This window comes from Panthera tigris, chromosome D4, assembly GCF_018350195.1.
Source record: "Panthera tigris isolate Pti1 chromosome D4, P.tigris_Pti1_mat1.1, whole genome shotgun sequence".
Classification (NCBI taxonomy): Eukaryota; Metazoa; Chordata; class Mammalia; order Carnivora; family Felidae; genus Panthera; species Panthera tigris.
In genome coordinates this window covers 33,563,954-33,582,411 of record NC_056672.1, presented here as the reverse complement: position 1 = coordinate 33,582,411, position 18,458 = coordinate 33,563,954, and the positions used below count along the sequence as shown (strand labels likewise).

Sequence of the window (18,458 nt, the reverse complement as noted above, 5' to 3'; positions counted from 1 at the left end):
TAAACTCCCCACAGTGCCTAATTCCTGTGGTCAGCCAGAAGAGTGCTTTTTCAGAATAGAGTGTTTATTTGATAATAATCTCTTTTATCTCCTTGAGGGACCCCTTACTTCCTTCCCACCCAACAGCATAGTTGCATAACACATGCTATATACACTACCATGGCTAGAAATTGTATGCCTCTGAGACATGTGGGGCATCGAGATTAACAGCTACCCAGTTGGTGTCAGATCCTTTTAGTGTCACTATTTGTCATTTGACAATGGTAGATATAAGCAAGCACAGCAGACGGAAAGTTATTGTGACAATAGCAAAATCTCTGGTCTGGATGACATGCCTAGTTGCTCCTTTCAATATTAAGTTATTGGCTCCTGAAATTTTTAAAATAGAGTATATATGTTCCACTTTGGTTTTGAAGGCAAATTTTGGATCATGGAAGCATTTACTAATATGGGAACTAGATGGCTTTTTACAAGAACCCAGGTTTTTACTTGGGCATCTCCAGACTGAATTTGCAATTTAAATATATGTGAATATAGACAGTGTTAATAACAGATAAGACACACATGTGACTAAATTTCTAGTTAAACATGTTTCTAACACCCCCCACACCTCTTTTTTTTTTTATTCTTTTTGGAAAAAAAAAATATTCCTGCTGCTGTGGTCTGTACACTGGCTGGATCTTCCTGGTATCCTCCTCTGTGGCTGGGTATGTGGCTTTCTTTGTATAGGACGGACAGTCCCGAACAGTGAGGCAGTTCCAGTTCACTGACTGGCCAGAGCAAGGAGTGCCAAAGTCTGGAGAAGGATTTATTGACTTCATTGGCCAAGTACATAAAACAAAAGAGCAGTTTGGCCAAGATGGGCCCATTTCAGTCCATTGCAGGTGAGTTAACTATCAAGAATGATGAGTTTCCATTTGTGATGAATGTGATAGTAACTTTGAAAATGTGCATTGCTTTCTATTCATTGTCAGTACAAGCTTATTGTAGTGAATCAGTATAATTGATATTTTATTCTCAGACATATATTGTAAAATCTAAAGCAAGTCTCATTTCTCTCTTTTCAAAAATAAATGAAAATAACAAGAGATAAGATTTTTATCCCCAAATTTTACATCTTTTAACAAAGACCGAACTGCATTTTTTTCCCTTACCTAGTTTACCTTAGCAGGAATTGTTGGCATATCCCCTCATGATAATTTGTTCAGTTAATTATTTCTTACTTATTCTACTTCCATAGCATTACACTGATAACTATTCTTCTCTATCTCCTGTGTTTGTCTTTTTAGGAAACCCATAGTTATCAAGCCTTAATGATAATACTAATTCTTGCCAGTCAGTAAATGATTAGAATGGTACCTCAGTTAAAATTGCAATTTGCTTGAAAATTGTTGCTATATCAGAAAATGAAGCACCTTCAAGTTAATTATTTTCAATAGTTTCCATGGCATTTTATAATTCAAGTCATTGAAGTTAATAGAAATAGCAAGTAAACGGTTCAGAAAGGACACTCACCATAAATTTAGTGCTTTTGGAAGTTGTTATGGAGAAACCCTCCAACAAAAGGAATTCACCTAATTTTATTTAAACTAACATATTTTCAGATTCTATCAATTTGAAGTCTCAATTTCTAATCCCTTTATGGTCGAAATCTTAAGGGAATTTACTTTAAAAATTTATTTTGCTTGAAAAAATGAAAGGGAAGGGACGGGGGAACAGACAGGAAAAGGAAGGGGGAAAGGAAGGGTAAAAAATGGAAAATAAAAGAAAGACATAGATGCCAAACTATGATTTTTAGTGATATGGAAGACAAGATCTCAAAATAGGAGAAATATTCAATTTAGGCTTTAAGATACCTGAGTTCTAGCCTCACTTCTGTCATCATTTAGCTTTGTGACTGTAGGGTGATTTCTCTTGATCTCAATTTTCTCAGCTCATCTCTGAGATTCTTTCTAGCACATCATGTTCCCCAGACATGGCATATTCTATGAGTAGTGGATCTTAGTTATTCACATTAGCTTTGTGTTCAGTTATCCAAAATCCTTTGTTCTAGACAACCAAAGAGCGTGTAGGGAATAACATATATACTCCAATATTCAGACACAATGGATGGTATAGATTGGAGTTAAATTACCTGAGTATTCCCCTTAACTTTCTACATAAGTTGCCCAAATGCTAATTCAAACTTTTCTAGTATAAACTATAAAAAAGGATATATTTAATATATGTTTTTAACTTTAGACATTGCCATAAAGTTAAGTGTATAAATGTGTTTACTTCCCATTGCTTTTACCATCACAAAATGATTTAAATACTTCTTTAGTATAAGGAGTTTACCTATGACCTGTTTATACACACACACACACACACACACACACACACACACACATATATGTATATATATACACACATATATATATGACTTCTAGATATTTTACCTTATCTGGGAATATCCTTAAAATACTATTCACCTCATTTACAAGTTATTAAACTAGCATTCTGAAGTCAATAAATTCAGAAGTTGTAAGGCTACTGTCTGTTATTTTCTTGAAAGCACCTAGTAGAAATCCAGAAATCCTATATTTTGATACATTTGAGCAATCAAATCAAGGTTAAATAGACTCTGGAATACCTGGACCATTCAGGGGGGAAAAAAAAAGATCATAAATCACAGCCTCTCAGGAGTAAGAGAGACTTTCAAGGTTGAAAGGGACCTTCAAGGTCATCTACTCTCTTAACAGAGAACCTTGACTACTCCTGGACATCTTCAGCCACTTAGTATAGACTGCCCATGGATTTTAAAGCTGCACTTAACATTTCTGTTTGGGATCTTTAGAAAACCCAGTTTATAAAGGGACCCACTATTTATATATGCCTGTCAGCTACATCCCCAAGTAAATGAATCCATCCATTTTCTACAGCCTGTACCCAAGCGTTACACATGCCGTTTAATTAGGATCCAAAAATGTAGGGATTTTTCAGATTATTCACTCTTCTCCTCATTACCTAAACCTCCAGATGCTTTCCTACTTTTTAAGAGCACAAAAGCTATGAATTAATTTTCTTCTCTAGCTGCAGTGAACATTCTGGAATTATCTTAAAACAATAAAGAAAACAAAGTCAAAACATTGCTAATGTGGTAGAAAGAATCCTGGTGTTTTAGCTCCTGAACATCTAAAACTAGTAGATAAACATATAGCTCATTTTTTTAAGGTAAGACCCCTTTGAGAATCTGTTAAAGTCTTAATTTTCAGCAGAGAGAACAAATATATATACATTTACACAATATGTACATATAAGACATTCACCAACGCTTCTAAAGAATAAATAAGAATCCTGTATCAAAAATCCCATAACAGAATCTGTTTTCTCAAATCAAAACTAATGTCTAAATTTGAAGAGTCTATAAGCCTTCTTATTTATTGACATGTCTAAATGATGAAACATCCTGCATAGATTGTAAGTGACTACAGGAAATAAATAAAATTGAAATCTACCTTACCTTATCAAAATTATTTCACACTTTAAAAATATTAAGCAGGCAAGGTTTACAATTTCAGGATCTGCATGAAGAGTATTAACCTATATTTGACTTACCATTCCCTGCATCTATTTATTTCCCATATTTATGTTTCCTGCATCTTACCAAATCCCAGTTGAAAAGTCGTTGTGTTAGTAGGACTTAATTACTCTACATTCATTCTCACATTTTACCATGACACATTTTCCTAAGAGTAGTCATTTTTAATGCAACACCACATTTTCCTGAACATTGCTGTGGAAGAACCTGATGTCATATGGAAACAGGTGCACATATGTCTGCTTCCAAGCAAACGTGGTGAAGACTATGAGTGTCGCATCCAGTAACGCTGTCTTTGTTATTATGACAGTGCGGGCGTCGGAAGAACTGGAGTCTTCATAACACTAAGCATTGTTTTGGAAAGAATGAGATATGAAGGAGTTGTAGATATCTTCCAGACTGTCAAAATGTTAAGAACACAACGACCAGCCATGGTACAGACAGAGGTGAGAAAAATCTCCATGAGTTTGTCACATCTCAAGAACCAAATAATAGGTTTTATTAGCCAGGACCTCATAGAATCCAGAGACTTGACAACAGAACAAGATACAGGAAAATATTGTAGGAAAAATCCAGTTGTTTAGTACTTTTGAACCTCATTCTTTCCCCTCTGTGTATGCCATTTTATATATTTGGATCCTGGAAAGGCCCTAGAGACATTAATACCCCATATTCTCTCCTAATAACTGATAATGAAATTCTTATTTTTTTTAGAATAATATGAGTTTGTGATATAGCCAGTCTGGCATACTGACTGTTCATTTCTAATGAGTGAGTGTTTCTGCTCCTCAAAAGGCCGCCAAATTATACAATTTATATGTATTCCTAAATTCATTACCCACAATATCTTCCAAATTGTGATTTCAAAATAGTACAAGCATTTGGCTTGCACTGCCCAAAGCATGATGTCGGCCTGACAAACTTAATGGGTGCTGAGGGTAGCAGAGGGAAATTGGACGTTTAAAAACCCTTTAACATTTAGCCAAGCAACTTACTGTGACAACATAGGGAAGCAAATTCCATTTATTTTGCATTACCATTTTTATTATAAAAAAATGCACATTTAAGCAAAATAGAAACTATCTACTTTCAGCCCCATTGGCTACTGAAAATAACTTTCTTTTACGGCAAAAATTCTACTTTTTCTCTCTCCAACAATGCCCCAACTTATTCCAATATGACAATGTTCTTTCCTGTCTGAAAAAGGACATGTTTCAAGTTACTTTATTTTAATGTAGGCCGTTCTAGAACAGATAACCAGCAATCACAATGAATTAGGCCAAATGACACGGGTGTTTTTTGATATAGGCAGCCAGTCTTGATGCCACTTTCAGGGGATGAAAAGCTTGAAACTCCAGAGCCCTCTGTAAATGGCTTTATGTATCTACTATTCCTCACCCTTACTTAAATAATAACATCAGAAATGATGGTGGGTAATTCTGATTGCAGGTACTAAGGTCTACTATCTGATACGATTTTTTTTTTTTATTCAAATTATTTTTTCAATAGCCCAGAAGATCCAGGTTTTTCTCAGGACAATGTGTGTCTGAATTAGCCTCTCTTTAATATTGCAAACTGAGAATAAGTTATCACAAATAAGCAGATAGTTGTAAAAGACAGCAGTGATATGTTCACATGTTCGGTATTGGTAATTGTTTGGTACTGCTTGGAGAAATGCTCACACTGTCTGGAAGATAATATTCACTCTAGCCATTACAACTTAGGAATAAGGAGACTATTTTAGTCAAACTGATTGGTGAAGTGAACAGACACCCCATGAGGCTGATCATTCTTTGCTCACTAAAACGGATCGATCATTGGATTGAATTAATTGATGAGAGTAGTGATTTTGCCCCCATCCAGTTGTAACTGGTTTTGGAATTTGATTTTCATCTTTCTATTAAAATGTACTCACAGCCACTTGTCCTGTTTCTTCCCATGCTTGGTCTCCTGCAGGACCAGTACCAGTTCTGCTACCGAGCCGCACTGGAGTACCTGGGCAGCTTTGATCACTATGCAACGTAGAAACCCCTGACCCCCTTTGGGTTCTTACTGCAGGCCCTTCAGTATCCACGGAGTCTCTTCTGAGCCATACAGGGCACTCGAGAAGTCCTTCTTAACTTCTAGCTAACTACCACTTAGTGGGACTATTACAAACAAAACAAAATAAAAACAAACTCTTCTGGGTGGACCAAGAATTCACAGTTTAATAATCTAACCTGAAAAATAATAAAGAGAATCCTGACTGATGAGGCATCTGAAGGATTTTATTTACAGATACCTCAAGGATTCAAAATAAAGGGAAGAAGAAATCACAGCAAAGAACCACCATCTTGTTCAGGATTGCTTGTTAGGTGTGAGGAGAAATTGCCAGAGTCCTGCAGTTCAGTGCAAGATGTTTGCTGGTGTGGCTTCTCATAGGATAAAATGGACTCTGCTGCGACATCGCCCCTTCCCACCATACTGCTCATAATAACATTTCAGGGGGAATGGGGGGAAATGTTTAAAAAGAAAGTCTTTGATTTAGTTTTTTAGTATTGTAAAGATACTGCTGACCTGTGCTTCATTTTTAACTGTGTAAACTTTTTTTTAACAAAATGTATCATTCGATAAAGTGAATTTTAAAAAAAGATACATAACTCTTCATTTTTTATTTCCAAATTGTAGGTTTTTTTTAAGCTGTAGAACTGTTATCTGTAATATCTTGCTGTAGAAATAATCAAATAATTTGAACATTTGCACATTTTTGTGCAATATTCTTAATCTACAGTATTGGTCTTGTCAGATTACTTTTACACTTCTGTTCAGTTTTGGTTGGTGAGAAAGTACCCGTTCTCTTCAAACAGTAAAAGAGAAGTTCATTTTGTTTTGTTTTATTTTTGGAATCAACAGGGAGGCGCAAAGTATAAAGTTGCTGCTAACATATATACATATATATCCATATTTTACAGGGGTGTCTATGTATATATAGACAGTGTGTCCACACAAAAAGATAGATATAGCTATCATTCAGTTCTTCCATGATTTTGTTTTGTTTTTTGTTTTGTTTTTGTTTTTGTTTTTTTGGGTCTTTTTTTAGGTAGAAAAGCTATTATAAACATCTTTTTCAATTTGTTATTAATTTTATGACATATGGGTATTTCTTAATATCATAAAGTTTTAATTTTAAGGGAAATGAGGAATGCACATCAGTGATTGTCAAACCTCACCCCCTAATTTCCTACCCAGTCTCCCCCCACCCACCTACTCATATTCAGATATCCTTTGTTAGCCAGGCTTCCAACAAAGTTCAATATTTCTAACACTCTAGTGCAATAAAAAAATTAACTATCTAAGAGGTGTGCATGTGGGAAAGGTCAGTGCATATCCCTTTAGGAGGGGAGAATGTTGTAATATATCAGCTATCAAGTTGTTTAAAAACAATGTATTCAATCGTATATTGTCTATAGTATGTGCTATGAAACTTGCATTTATGATATGTAACAGGGGCAAAGCCAAACTCATGTTACTCTGTTCAGTCAGAAACATTTTGTGGCATACAGCACTCCTGGCAAGTGCTGTACTTTTCCTTTTGGTTTTAGTTATGCATTTAGAGTGCCTTATAATTGATGCCTATTTTAATAGCATTTCTTTTTAGCTTTTGGTTATTTTCATTAGTTGTTCATATATGTTACTCTTCCAATTAAAGCATTATCTGTTTACCACATGTACAAAAACTCTTTGAATAATATGCATTCCTAGTTTTCAACTAAGTCGGGGATGTTAGTGATTTTACCAGCCCAAAGCACTTGGATAATCAGGGCCCTTCCTTTCATGATTGCCAACATCAGGAAAAGCTACTTGTTTTATTTAGAATCCTTTCCAAATCTATTCTGTAACATTCAGTAACTACACCAAACTTATTTTAGTGATAAATATCATTGTCAACTTTGGAATATACTCACTAGTCCATTAGGATTTTTCTAAAAGGGGAAATTGAGCAACTGTTTATTTTCCAATATAATTCCAAATTTTCCAACAAAATTGCTATAGTAAGCCATGTATAATGGCATGAGTTTGCCGTATCTTATATGATTTTAAAGAACCCTCAAAATATCCAAGGAACTCCTAAAGAGTTTTGGTATAGATAGAATATTTTGGTTTAATTTTAACTTCATTGGTGTTCAGCATACAAAGATTTTTGTTTTCCACATTTTACCATTACTAGTAGAATGAAATCCAAGAGACCAAACACTTGCAAGCATCTTATTTGAGCACTTTTGTATAAAAAAGAAAAAAAAAAAGGAAAAAAAAAGAAAGAAAAAAAAAGAAAAAAAATAATACTAAAAAAAAAAAAAAAGTATCTAGAAGGCTACCTCAGAATGAGACTCTCTAACCTACATCAGAACCAGAGAAGAATGTGCACTATGTGGATCTGTTGTTTTCTTTTACTTTGTATCTTTTGGAAATTTATCCAAGTGCCAGATTACTGAGTGCTGTGATTTTCATTTAGTGAAACAAAGGGGGTCAGACAGACTTGCAGACATGCCATGTTAGACATGTAGAATATGATGGTGTCTAATGCACAAAGACAACTGGCCAGTGAGCAGTTTCTCTCCCTGAAGTAAAAACTGTCCATTTGGCAAAGGGAAAGAGGAGAATAATCACAAGAAGAAAATCAATGGGATGCATACCATACAAACAAGGCGGAGACTAGGTATCTTACTGTTTAGGCGCTGTTCAGAGAACTAACTCCCTTACTGTCATTGATGTGCATTCCACTCTGTGCAACCATTCTAGTTTGATTTTCCCAGGTAAACATCTTTATCTACCATAACCATAAACTTTCAAGTTTCCAATTATTTTCATCATCATAACCAGTACGGTGCTATTATTTACCTATGTACGTGTAGTTATGTATAATTTTGTAATTAGTTACAATGGTAAAAAAAAATCAAAATATATAAAAAGTGATTTGTACAGAACTTTATTTTAGCTCTTTTTTAAAAATGATTTGCATGGTTAGACAACGGCGAGGACAGCCAGGGGAGGGAAGGGCCTCTAGGGAACTTTGCACTTTCTATACCTTTGTACTATGCACTGCCCTATTGATTCTACACCCAATAATGTTATTACTTGAACCCATCTGTAAGAAACTGCTTCAGAAATTCATTTGTGTGTATGTAAATAACACAACATCGATGCAGGAAGGGAAAAAATTCTTCAGTAACGTAGAGATTTTTTTCTTTCCTGTTTATTTTTGGGTTTGCCTTGTTTTAGTCCCTCCTTTTTATTTTTAATTCCCTTTTCTTTTTCCTTTATGGGCTTTGATTTCCTTGGGGTTTATGGGTGCCCTGATACTCCAGCAGAGATCAGAAGGCTACAGATCCATCCTATCCATCTGTATGTGGCTTTGCCATTCAAGCTTGGAGTGTCTTTACAAAGATAATAACAGTTGTGTTCTTTGCTCTCGTTTTGGATGCATAGACTGAAAAATTAAAAAAAAAATAACTTGTAAAATGGCTTGTTAAAAAATACAATTACCTCTAATTAGTAGTACGCGTAAATGTTTTACAGAATGAAAGGCGTGCTTTTTATTTTCTTACTTCGTTACATTGGTGGCGAAAGAAGTCTGTATGAAAATCAGTTCTTTGCTGACACAAGTTCCATTTGTTACAAATGAATTCTAATAAAAATGTCAGTGTTATGCAGCCCTTGGCCTTTGCTTTTGTCCACTCAAGTGCTTTGGTTTTCAACTGAGTATATATATCCCCTTTTCTCCTCTGGCTATCTGGTAAGTTCATTTGTACTAATAGTAATTCAGCTTACCAAGAGGCTGCTACCTACAGGTGCCTGCCTTGAGTTGAACACCTTTCACTGGTGAGCAAAGTGAGGCTTAGAAAAATAGTTTACTCAAGTTCATACAGGAAGAAGGAGGCCCTTTGTATCATTCAAAATAGAGCTCATGGGCAATCTTTAACTCTGTAGATGACCACTCTGTAAATTTAAGGATTTCAGCATATATTATCATCTTGAAACAACAGATCTCTCTCACACCTATAAAAGTAGCCCCATAATGTTAACTTCTTAAGCTTTTTGGAAAACTTCTTATTCTTCTTAACTTTTTAAGAAAATGGTTGGCCTGAATTGTTTTTTCAGTTATTCAATATTAAGGGTTAGAACTATTCTAGGCATTGAGATGCATATGGATATATAAGATGCTGCTGCTTGCGCAGAGACTACAGCCTAGGAAAAAAAGCTGGCATCAAAAAAATAAAAATACACTCTAACAAATGTTTTGAAGGAAAGTAGAGGATTCTTGAAGTTAGGACTTTGAATTGTTAGGGACAGGAAGTCTGATTCACCTTGGCTTACAAGGAAAGGAAAGTGTTGACACATGTACTAAAAGATTAGGAGTGCGCTCATAGGTAAAGAGTAGGAATACATTCCTAATCATTAGGCACAGCTGCATTTGTGGCTCAGGTGATGTCTCCCAGCCTGGTTTTGACTTTCTTACTGTCAGTTTTAAGCAAACTTTGTGTACCTGAAAGCTTCACCACAGGCGAGTAAGTGGAAGAATTTACTTTCCCAGTAACACATATAGAGGTTTTTGAATGGAATGGAGGCTTCTTGTCCCTCAGTGATGTGATTTGGGTTGAGTGATCATCTCAAGATGCAGTTATGGATAGAAGAGAATGTGCTCATTGAGTTGTCAAAGGAGGGTTTAAGGTGGCTGTCACCTTGCTACATGCAAATGAATATGGTAGGCCTACAGACTGCAAGTCAACCTGATGAGATAAGGTAAGGCAAAGCACAGGTATTTTTGGTATTATTAAAACTACTTGGTTGCCATGGAAATAGGGAATAAATCAATTATCCATATATTATTTTGGAAATCCTGATAGTGAATAGACAACTAGAGGCTTTTTTTTTCTCCTTCATTTTTTCTCTCCACCTAATTGGCTTTTAATTTGCAGGTTTGACCACCCTACTGTTTGTGTAAGCACACAATCCTTGGCCATAAAACAAGACAAAAAGTTCAAGGTGAATCATATTTGTAATTTTAATCACTGTGATGCCTTATTTTAATCAGATGTCTGAATGGAATGCCAAAGAAGACAAAATAGCTAATTTCACATGTAAACACACATGGAGATATTATTAGTTAATAATAATTTGCTAAAAAAAAAGACATGGAGACCAATGAAAATGAACACATAATATCCAAAATCTTTGGGATGCAGCAAAAGCAGCTCTAATAGGGAAGTTTATAGCAATACAGGACTACCTCAAGAAGGTAGAAAAATCTGAAACAACTTAGACACAAAGGATGTAGAAAAAGAATAACAAACAAAGCCCAAAGGCAGTAGAAGGAAGGAAATAAAGATAAGAGCAGAAATAAAAACTAGAGAGACAGAGACAGAGAGAACAGATCTTTGAAAAGATAAAATTGATAAATTGTTAGCCAGACTCATCAATATAAAAAGGAGAACTCAAAATCAGAAATGAAGGAAGAGAAATAACAACTGACACACAGAAATACCAAGAATTATGAGACTATTATGTAAAATTGCTTGATAAACTGGACAAGCTAGAAGATATGAATGAATTCCTAAAAATATATGAGCTCCTAAAACTGAATCAGGAAGAAATAGAAACTTTTAACAGAACAATTATTAGAAATGAAATTGAATCAGTGATCCAAAAAAAAAAAAAAATTCCCACAAACAAAAGTCTAGGACTAGATGGCTTCACAGGTGAATTCTACCAAACATTTTAAGAATTAATACCTGCTTTTCTCAAACTATTCCAAAAGATAATAAGGAAAGCTTCCAAACCCATTCTATGAGGCCAGCATTATCCCAATATCAAAACCAGATAAGTACACTATAAACAACAACGATACTATAGGCCAATATCTCTGAAGAACATTGATGAAAAAATCCTTAACAAAATACTGGCAAACCGAACTCCTATACCACAAACGAATAGGGTTTATTCCACAGATACAAGGGTGCTTCAATATTTGCAAATTAATCAATGTGATAATCACATTAACAAGAGAAAGGATGAAAAACGTATATTGTCTCATAGGTGGAGAAAAAAGCATTTGATAAAGTACAATATTCATTTATGATAAAAATCCTCAGCAAAGTAGATTTAGAGGGAACATACCTCAACATAACAAATGCTATACATGAAAAATCCACAGTTAACATCATAGTGGTAAAAAACTGAGAGCTTATCCCTTAAGATCAGGAACAAGACAAGCATGTCCACTCTCACCACTTTCACTTAATATAGTATTGGAAGTCCTAGATGAAGCAATAAGACAAGAAAAAGAAAAGATATCCATATTGGTAAAGAAGAAGTGAACATGGTACTACCTATAGGTAACATGATTCTATATATACCAAATCCCCAAACTCCCCAAAAACCTAGAACTGATAAATGAATTCAGTAAAGTCACAGGATACAAAATTAATATACAGAAATGTGTTGCATTTCTATACATTAAGTAGTATAAAGTAGTATAAATTGTATAAAGTAACAAAGTAGTATAAAGAGAAATTAAGAAAACAATCATTTACAATTATACCAAAAAGAATAAAATACCTAGAAATAAAATTAACCACAGAAGTGAAAGTCCAAACTCTGAAAACCATAAAACACTACTAAGTTGAAGATGGCACAAGAAAATGTAAAGATATTCCAAGCTCATGGATTGGAAGAACTAATATTGTTAAATGTCCATATACCCAAAGCAATCTACGGATTTAGTGCAATCCCTATCAACACACAAATTGCATTTTAACAGAACTAGAACAATTTGTATAGAATCACAAAAGACCCCATGTAGCCAAAGCAATTTTGAGAAAGAACAAAGCTGTTGGTATCACAATTCCAAATTTTAAGATATACTACAAAGCTATAATAATCAAAACAATATAGTACTGACACAAAAATAGACACATAGATGATTGGAACAGAATAGAGATCCCTGAAATAAACCCACACTTATGTGGTCACTTAACCTATGACAAAGAAGACAAGAATATACAATGAAGATAAAACAGTATCTTTAATAAATGGTTCTGGGAAAACTATACAGCTACATGGAAAGGAATGAAACTGGGCCAGGATTTTTACACCATATACAAAAATAAACTCAAAATGGATTAAAAACCTAAATGTGAGACCTGACACCATAAAACTCCTAGAAGAACACATAGGCAGTAATTTCTTTGACATCATCCATAGAAACATTTTCTAGACATATCACCTCATGCAAGCGTAATAAAAGCAAAAGTAACTACTAAGACTATACCATAATAAAAGTCTTTTGCACAGCAAAGAAAACAGAATGAAAAGGTAACCTACTGAATGGGAGAAGATATTTGCAATTGATTATCTGATAAAAGGTTAATATCCAAAATATATAAAGAACTTTCACAACTAAACACCAAAAAAAAAACCCAAATAAAAATAGACCTTTTTCATTTTATTTTTTTTAGACATTTTCCAAAGAAGACATAGATATGGAGAACAGATACATGAAAATATGCTCAACATCATTCATCATCAGGGACATGCATATTGAAACCACAATGAGATATCATTTAACACCTGTCATAATAGAATCAAAAAGACAAGAAATATCAAGTATTAGTGAGGATGTGGAGAAAAAGGAACCCTCATGCACTGTTGGTGGGAATGCAAATAGATACAGCCACTGTGGAAAACAGTATAGAGTTCCCTCAAAAAATTAAAAATAGAAATACCATATGATCTAATAATTCCACTACTGAGCTTTTACCTTAAGAAAACAAAAACACTAATTCAAAAAAATATATATGCACCCATATGTTTATTACAGCATTATTTATTAATAGCCAAGATATGGAAGTGTCCATCCAAGTGTCCATCCATAGATGAATGGATGTTTGTGTGTGTGTGTGTGTGTGTGTGTGTGTGAGAGAGAGAGAGAGAGAGTGACTGTGATGGGATACTACTCAGCCAAAGAAAAGAATGAGATCTTGCCATTTGCAACAACATCGATGGGCCTAGAAGGTATAATTCTAAGTGAAATAAGTCAGTCAAAAATAAATACCACATGATTTCACTCATGTGTGGCATTTAAGAAAAAAATGAATAAGGAAAAAAAGAGACAAAAAGACTCTTAAATACCAAGAACAAACTGGCAGTTGCCAGAGGGAAGGTAGGTGGGGAGAATGGGTGATATAGAAAAAGTGGATTATGAGGTACAAACTTCCACTTACAGAATAAACAAGTCATGGTGATGAAAAATAGGGAATATGGAATATAGTCAAGGTGACTGTAACAACATTGTTTTGTGACAGATGGTGACTACACTTAATGCAATGAGCACTGATAGAATTATTGAATCATGTTGTATACTTGAAACTAATATAACATTGTATGTTAATCATACTTCAGTTAAAAAAAACTAAGAACTAAACACTAAAAAAAAATGAAATGCTCTATTAACAAATGGCCAAAAGGATCTGAATAGTCATCTCACCCAAGAAGATATACAGATGGCAAACAAGCCTGTGAAAATATGGTCAATATCATTTGTTATTATGAATTGTAAATACCAGTGCATACCTCTTAGAATGGCAAAACTTCAAAACACTACAAACACCAAATGCTAGTGAGGAAGTGGAGAAACATGAACACTCATTCATTGCTTATGAGAATGCAAAGAAATACCGCTTCATTGGAGGACATTTTAGCAGTTTCTTACAGAGCTAAACCCATTCGTACCATACAATCCAGCAATCACTTTCCTTGATAATTACCCAAAGGAGCTGAGAGATTATGTCCACACAAAAAACTGTACAGAGATGTTTATAGCAGCTTTACTCATATTTGCCAGATCCTGAAGGTACTCAAGATGCATTTCAGCAGATGAATATACAAAGAAACATTGATACAAGCAGACAATGAATTATCATTTGGTGCTTTAAAAAAAAGCTTTTTTTTCTTTACTTTTCTGTAAAGTTATGGAAAGTTATGGAGGAGACTTAAATACCTACTGTTAAGTGATGGAATCAAATCTGGAGAAAGTACATACTGCATGATTTCAATTATATGACATTCTGGAAAAATCAAAACTATAAAGAGAATAAAAACATCAATAGTTTTGTGAGGGAGGGGAATGAATAAATACAATTCAGGGGATTTTTAGGGCACTGAAGTTATTCTATATCATGCTATACTGGTAGATACATGTCATTATACATTTGTCAAAACCCACAGAATGTACTATGCAGAATGAACCCTACTGTAAACTACTGACTTTGGGTAACTTTGGTGTTAATGTAAGTTCATCAATTTTAGGATATGTAATATTCTGATGTGAGATGTTTATAGTAGGTGAAATTATGCTTTTGGGGACAGGGGCTTTATGGGAATTCTCTGTACTCTATTAAATGTTGCTGTCAACCTAAAATTACTCAAAAATTCAAAGTCTATTTTTAAAAAGACAAAAAAATTAATAACTTCCTACTAATTACCTTAGGGATCTTTTACTTAATAATATGCTTAAACTTCATAACTTAAGAGAATTTCAATAAACTAAAATATAACTGTAAAAATATAAATCTGAAAAGTATTTACCTTTGCTTTTTAAAAGGCTTTTTGCAAATTCTAAGGAAATAAATTAGTAGGCAAGATCTATGAAATCTGAAATTGTAGAATATATAAATATTTATAACAGAAAAATAAAAGTGGAAACAGCCTAAATTTCCAAACTAGGAAATGATTAAAGAAAAATACATATAAGTGAAATTGCATATAAGTAAAATTTTATACACACACATATATGCATGCACACACACACACCATAGTAACATGTGTAATACATTACCATTTAGCCATTAAATAACTAGTTTTTGTAAAAAAAAAAAAACACATGATGATATAAAAAAATGATTATAAAACATTTTTAAAGGAGGTATATTATAACATACATAAAATCAAAGAAAAACCTGGGGTAGAAATAATTGTCTTTAAATTTGGGTGCATCCAAAATTGTTTTGGTCTCTCCAGTTCTCCATTATCTTTTTTTTTTTTTTTTCCTACTCAAACTGGAAACAAAAGAGGTGAAATATAGTGACTTCTACTCTAGATTGGACTACTAAAGTAAATAATGTCTTGGGTTTGGACTGCATATAAATTAGAAGGATTTTTTTAAGTTTTTATTTAAATTCTAGTTAGTTAACATATATGGTAAAATTGATTTCACACATAGAATTTAGTGATCTGTCACTTACATATAATAGTGCTCATCACCAGTGCCCTCCTTAAAGGTTACAAGGATTTAAGTGTGTCTCATGGTCTTAGATTGTGATGCTAGCCCATCCACTAGGTTGAAACAGTGGATCATTGACTACCAAGACAGGCAAGCATAAGAGTATGAATGGATCAGTGCTGGATTTATATTATTCTTGGAAAACCAACTGAAGGTGCAAAGCCTATTGACTATGATAATGTCATATATCACAAAGAAAAGCAAAACCCCAGAACCAAAAAGACTTGGGTTAAAATCCACCTTCATCATTTATTAGCTTAATTGGTCCTAATCAAGTTACTTAATCTTCTCAGCCTTGCATTTCTCATCTATACAATGGAGATGAAATTATTTATCCTCCAGGCTTATATATAAATTTGAAATAATACACACAATACGTACAAAAGTTATGATTCATGGACGATTTATGCTCATTGTTGATAAAACTCAGCATTTCCACTTTCCATTAAAAAGGTACATGTCTGTTAAAGAACAATACTGAAGAAGAAAAATAATAGTCACCTACAAAATATCTTGTCATACATTCATATGCAAAGTTTGATCTTTTTCCTGATTCTGGGTTACTCTTAAGATACAGAAAAAATGGTCATTTCTGCAAAGTCATTCACAAATTACTGATCTCTCCCTTGTTGGATGCCAGGTTAATTACTGTGAAATAGACTTGCTTGCACCACGTTGGCGTTTGTATAATGCTGCGTATTGCGGAGTGTTTTATAGCTCTTATCATCCTCACAATATTGAGAAGTGGACCACTGCAACCTTCTTGGAGCAGTAATTATACGCTGGCACAGAAAGATGATCTACCTTGCATAAGGTAATTAACTGAAGAAGGGATTGAAGACTGCAGGGGGAATGGAGAACCCAGTATACTGAAATGTAAAGAATCACAAAATGGAAATCTTGAAGTCCAGCATCTAATTTCAGCTCTGCTACTCATACTGTAATCTGGGAAAGTCAGATAATCTCTCTGAATCTCATTTTATCATGTGAAAAATAATCAGAAGGACTCATAGATATTATTGAGATCTATATTCTAGGATTATAGTAGTCTAAAGTTTCATGAATGATAACATATGTTGATATTTTTATCACTCAAAATGTATCTTTATCATTAAAAAAGGCAACCAATAACCACCTGTAACATGTTGGACTCATTTGCCAAGAAGGAATAAAATTCAAGGTTGAAGGGAAAAGGGACCCTATGGAATTGTGTTTGACCTTTAAGAAACAGTCATCACATCTAGGGAACATCGAGTTTAGTGCAAGTCAACCAGGGAGTAAATCTTGCCTTCTCCACGTAATAGCTACATGATTTGGACAATTGACCTAATTTTACAAAGCCTCTTACCTTCTCTATAAAATAGAAACAGCACCACTCTTATGAAGTTTTTTGTGAGGAGTGAAATGGATGGCATAGAATAAGGACAAAGTAAATAATGGCTAAGAATATTTTTGTTGCTTCTAGTAATGAAGGTAAAACATGGAAGGGCTGAACTTCTGATCATATATATACCAACATGGTAATCTGTAACATTTGAAAATACTTTTCTATATATTTGGTAAGAACAGATTATTCTTTCTACTTCCTCTTGAAATAATCTGAACTAGGAAAATATGTTCTAAGCTAACAAGGATCATCTTGGCATTCCAACTGCATTCTCTACAAGATGCTATTAACAAGGGGCTTGTGATTATTGATAAAGTCACCTGCATGGTCCTCTGGATTATTTGCTCCTTCCATTCTTTCATTTGTTCAACACTAATCATTAGCAAATACTCATCTCTTTCCCCTAACACTAGGCAAATGACACTGAAAATAACATAGAAAGCCTATGTTATTTTCAGACTAAAATGCTTCCAGACTAAGAAAGAAGCATTTTGACAACATACGATTGCAACAGAACAATATGAAATAAGTATGAATGGAATAATTCAATTCTACCCAAGAATGTCAGCTTAGACATCCTGTGCTTTGCAAACCTGCATTTCATCTTGAAAGATGAGTAGTATTCAATAAGTTGGACAAGTCTGGGAGTACATTTTAGGCAAAGAGAATAGTGTGCCAAAGAACAAAGATCAACATATCAGGTTAAGGGAATGATAAGGCTTTGGCATAACAGTTGCATAGAGACAGACAGTGTTAGCAATGGTAGAGGAACTATGTGTTCAGGAGTTGACCTTCACCATGGAACTAATCAGGTTCCATAGAATGGATTCATAAACACAAAAAGTTTCATGATAAACAAATGGAAAGACCAAAAACTCTTGGTCAGAATTTTCATAATCACAAACTGTCATCTGTAAAGGAGAACTTTTTTCAGTCTCTTGTCCACAACCAGGCTGGCCTCTGTCCCATCATTTCCAGCACATGGTAGTGGATAAAGATAACTTGGCAGGGTTGTGTCCTCTAGTAATTATTCCATGATAAATCCTTCTGACCTCACTCTACATCATATCATATTCTATTTGCACCTCTCTTATGGCTCTAGTTACATTTGGCCTTATATTTGTTGTCTTAGTTCCCTTATTACATAAAAAGTTCCTTCAAGGCTATGATTACTA

General features: G+C 34.1%; 1 protein-coding gene across 3 annotated transcripts in view; it reads left to right on the top strand.

Moving 5' to 3' along the window:
- Window positions 1-6,152, top strand: part of PTPRD (protein tyrosine phosphatase receptor type D) — a 521,791-nt gene extending 515,639 nt beyond the window's left edge. For all 3 annotated transcript variants that reach the window (XM_042963695.1, XM_042963694.1, XM_042963696.1), the window contains 3 exons: window positions 730-884; window positions 3,891-4,026; window positions 5,537-6,152. In XM_042963695.1, coding sequence (XP_042819629.1) covers window positions 730-884; window positions 3,891-4,026; window positions 5,537-5,605 — 360 coding nt within the window. In that variant the 3' untranslated portion in view covers window positions 5,606-6,152. The remainder of the gene's footprint in view (window positions 1-729; window positions 885-3,890; window positions 4,027-5,536) is intronic.
- The last annotated feature ends 12,306 nt before the right edge of the window (window positions 6,153-18,458 follow it).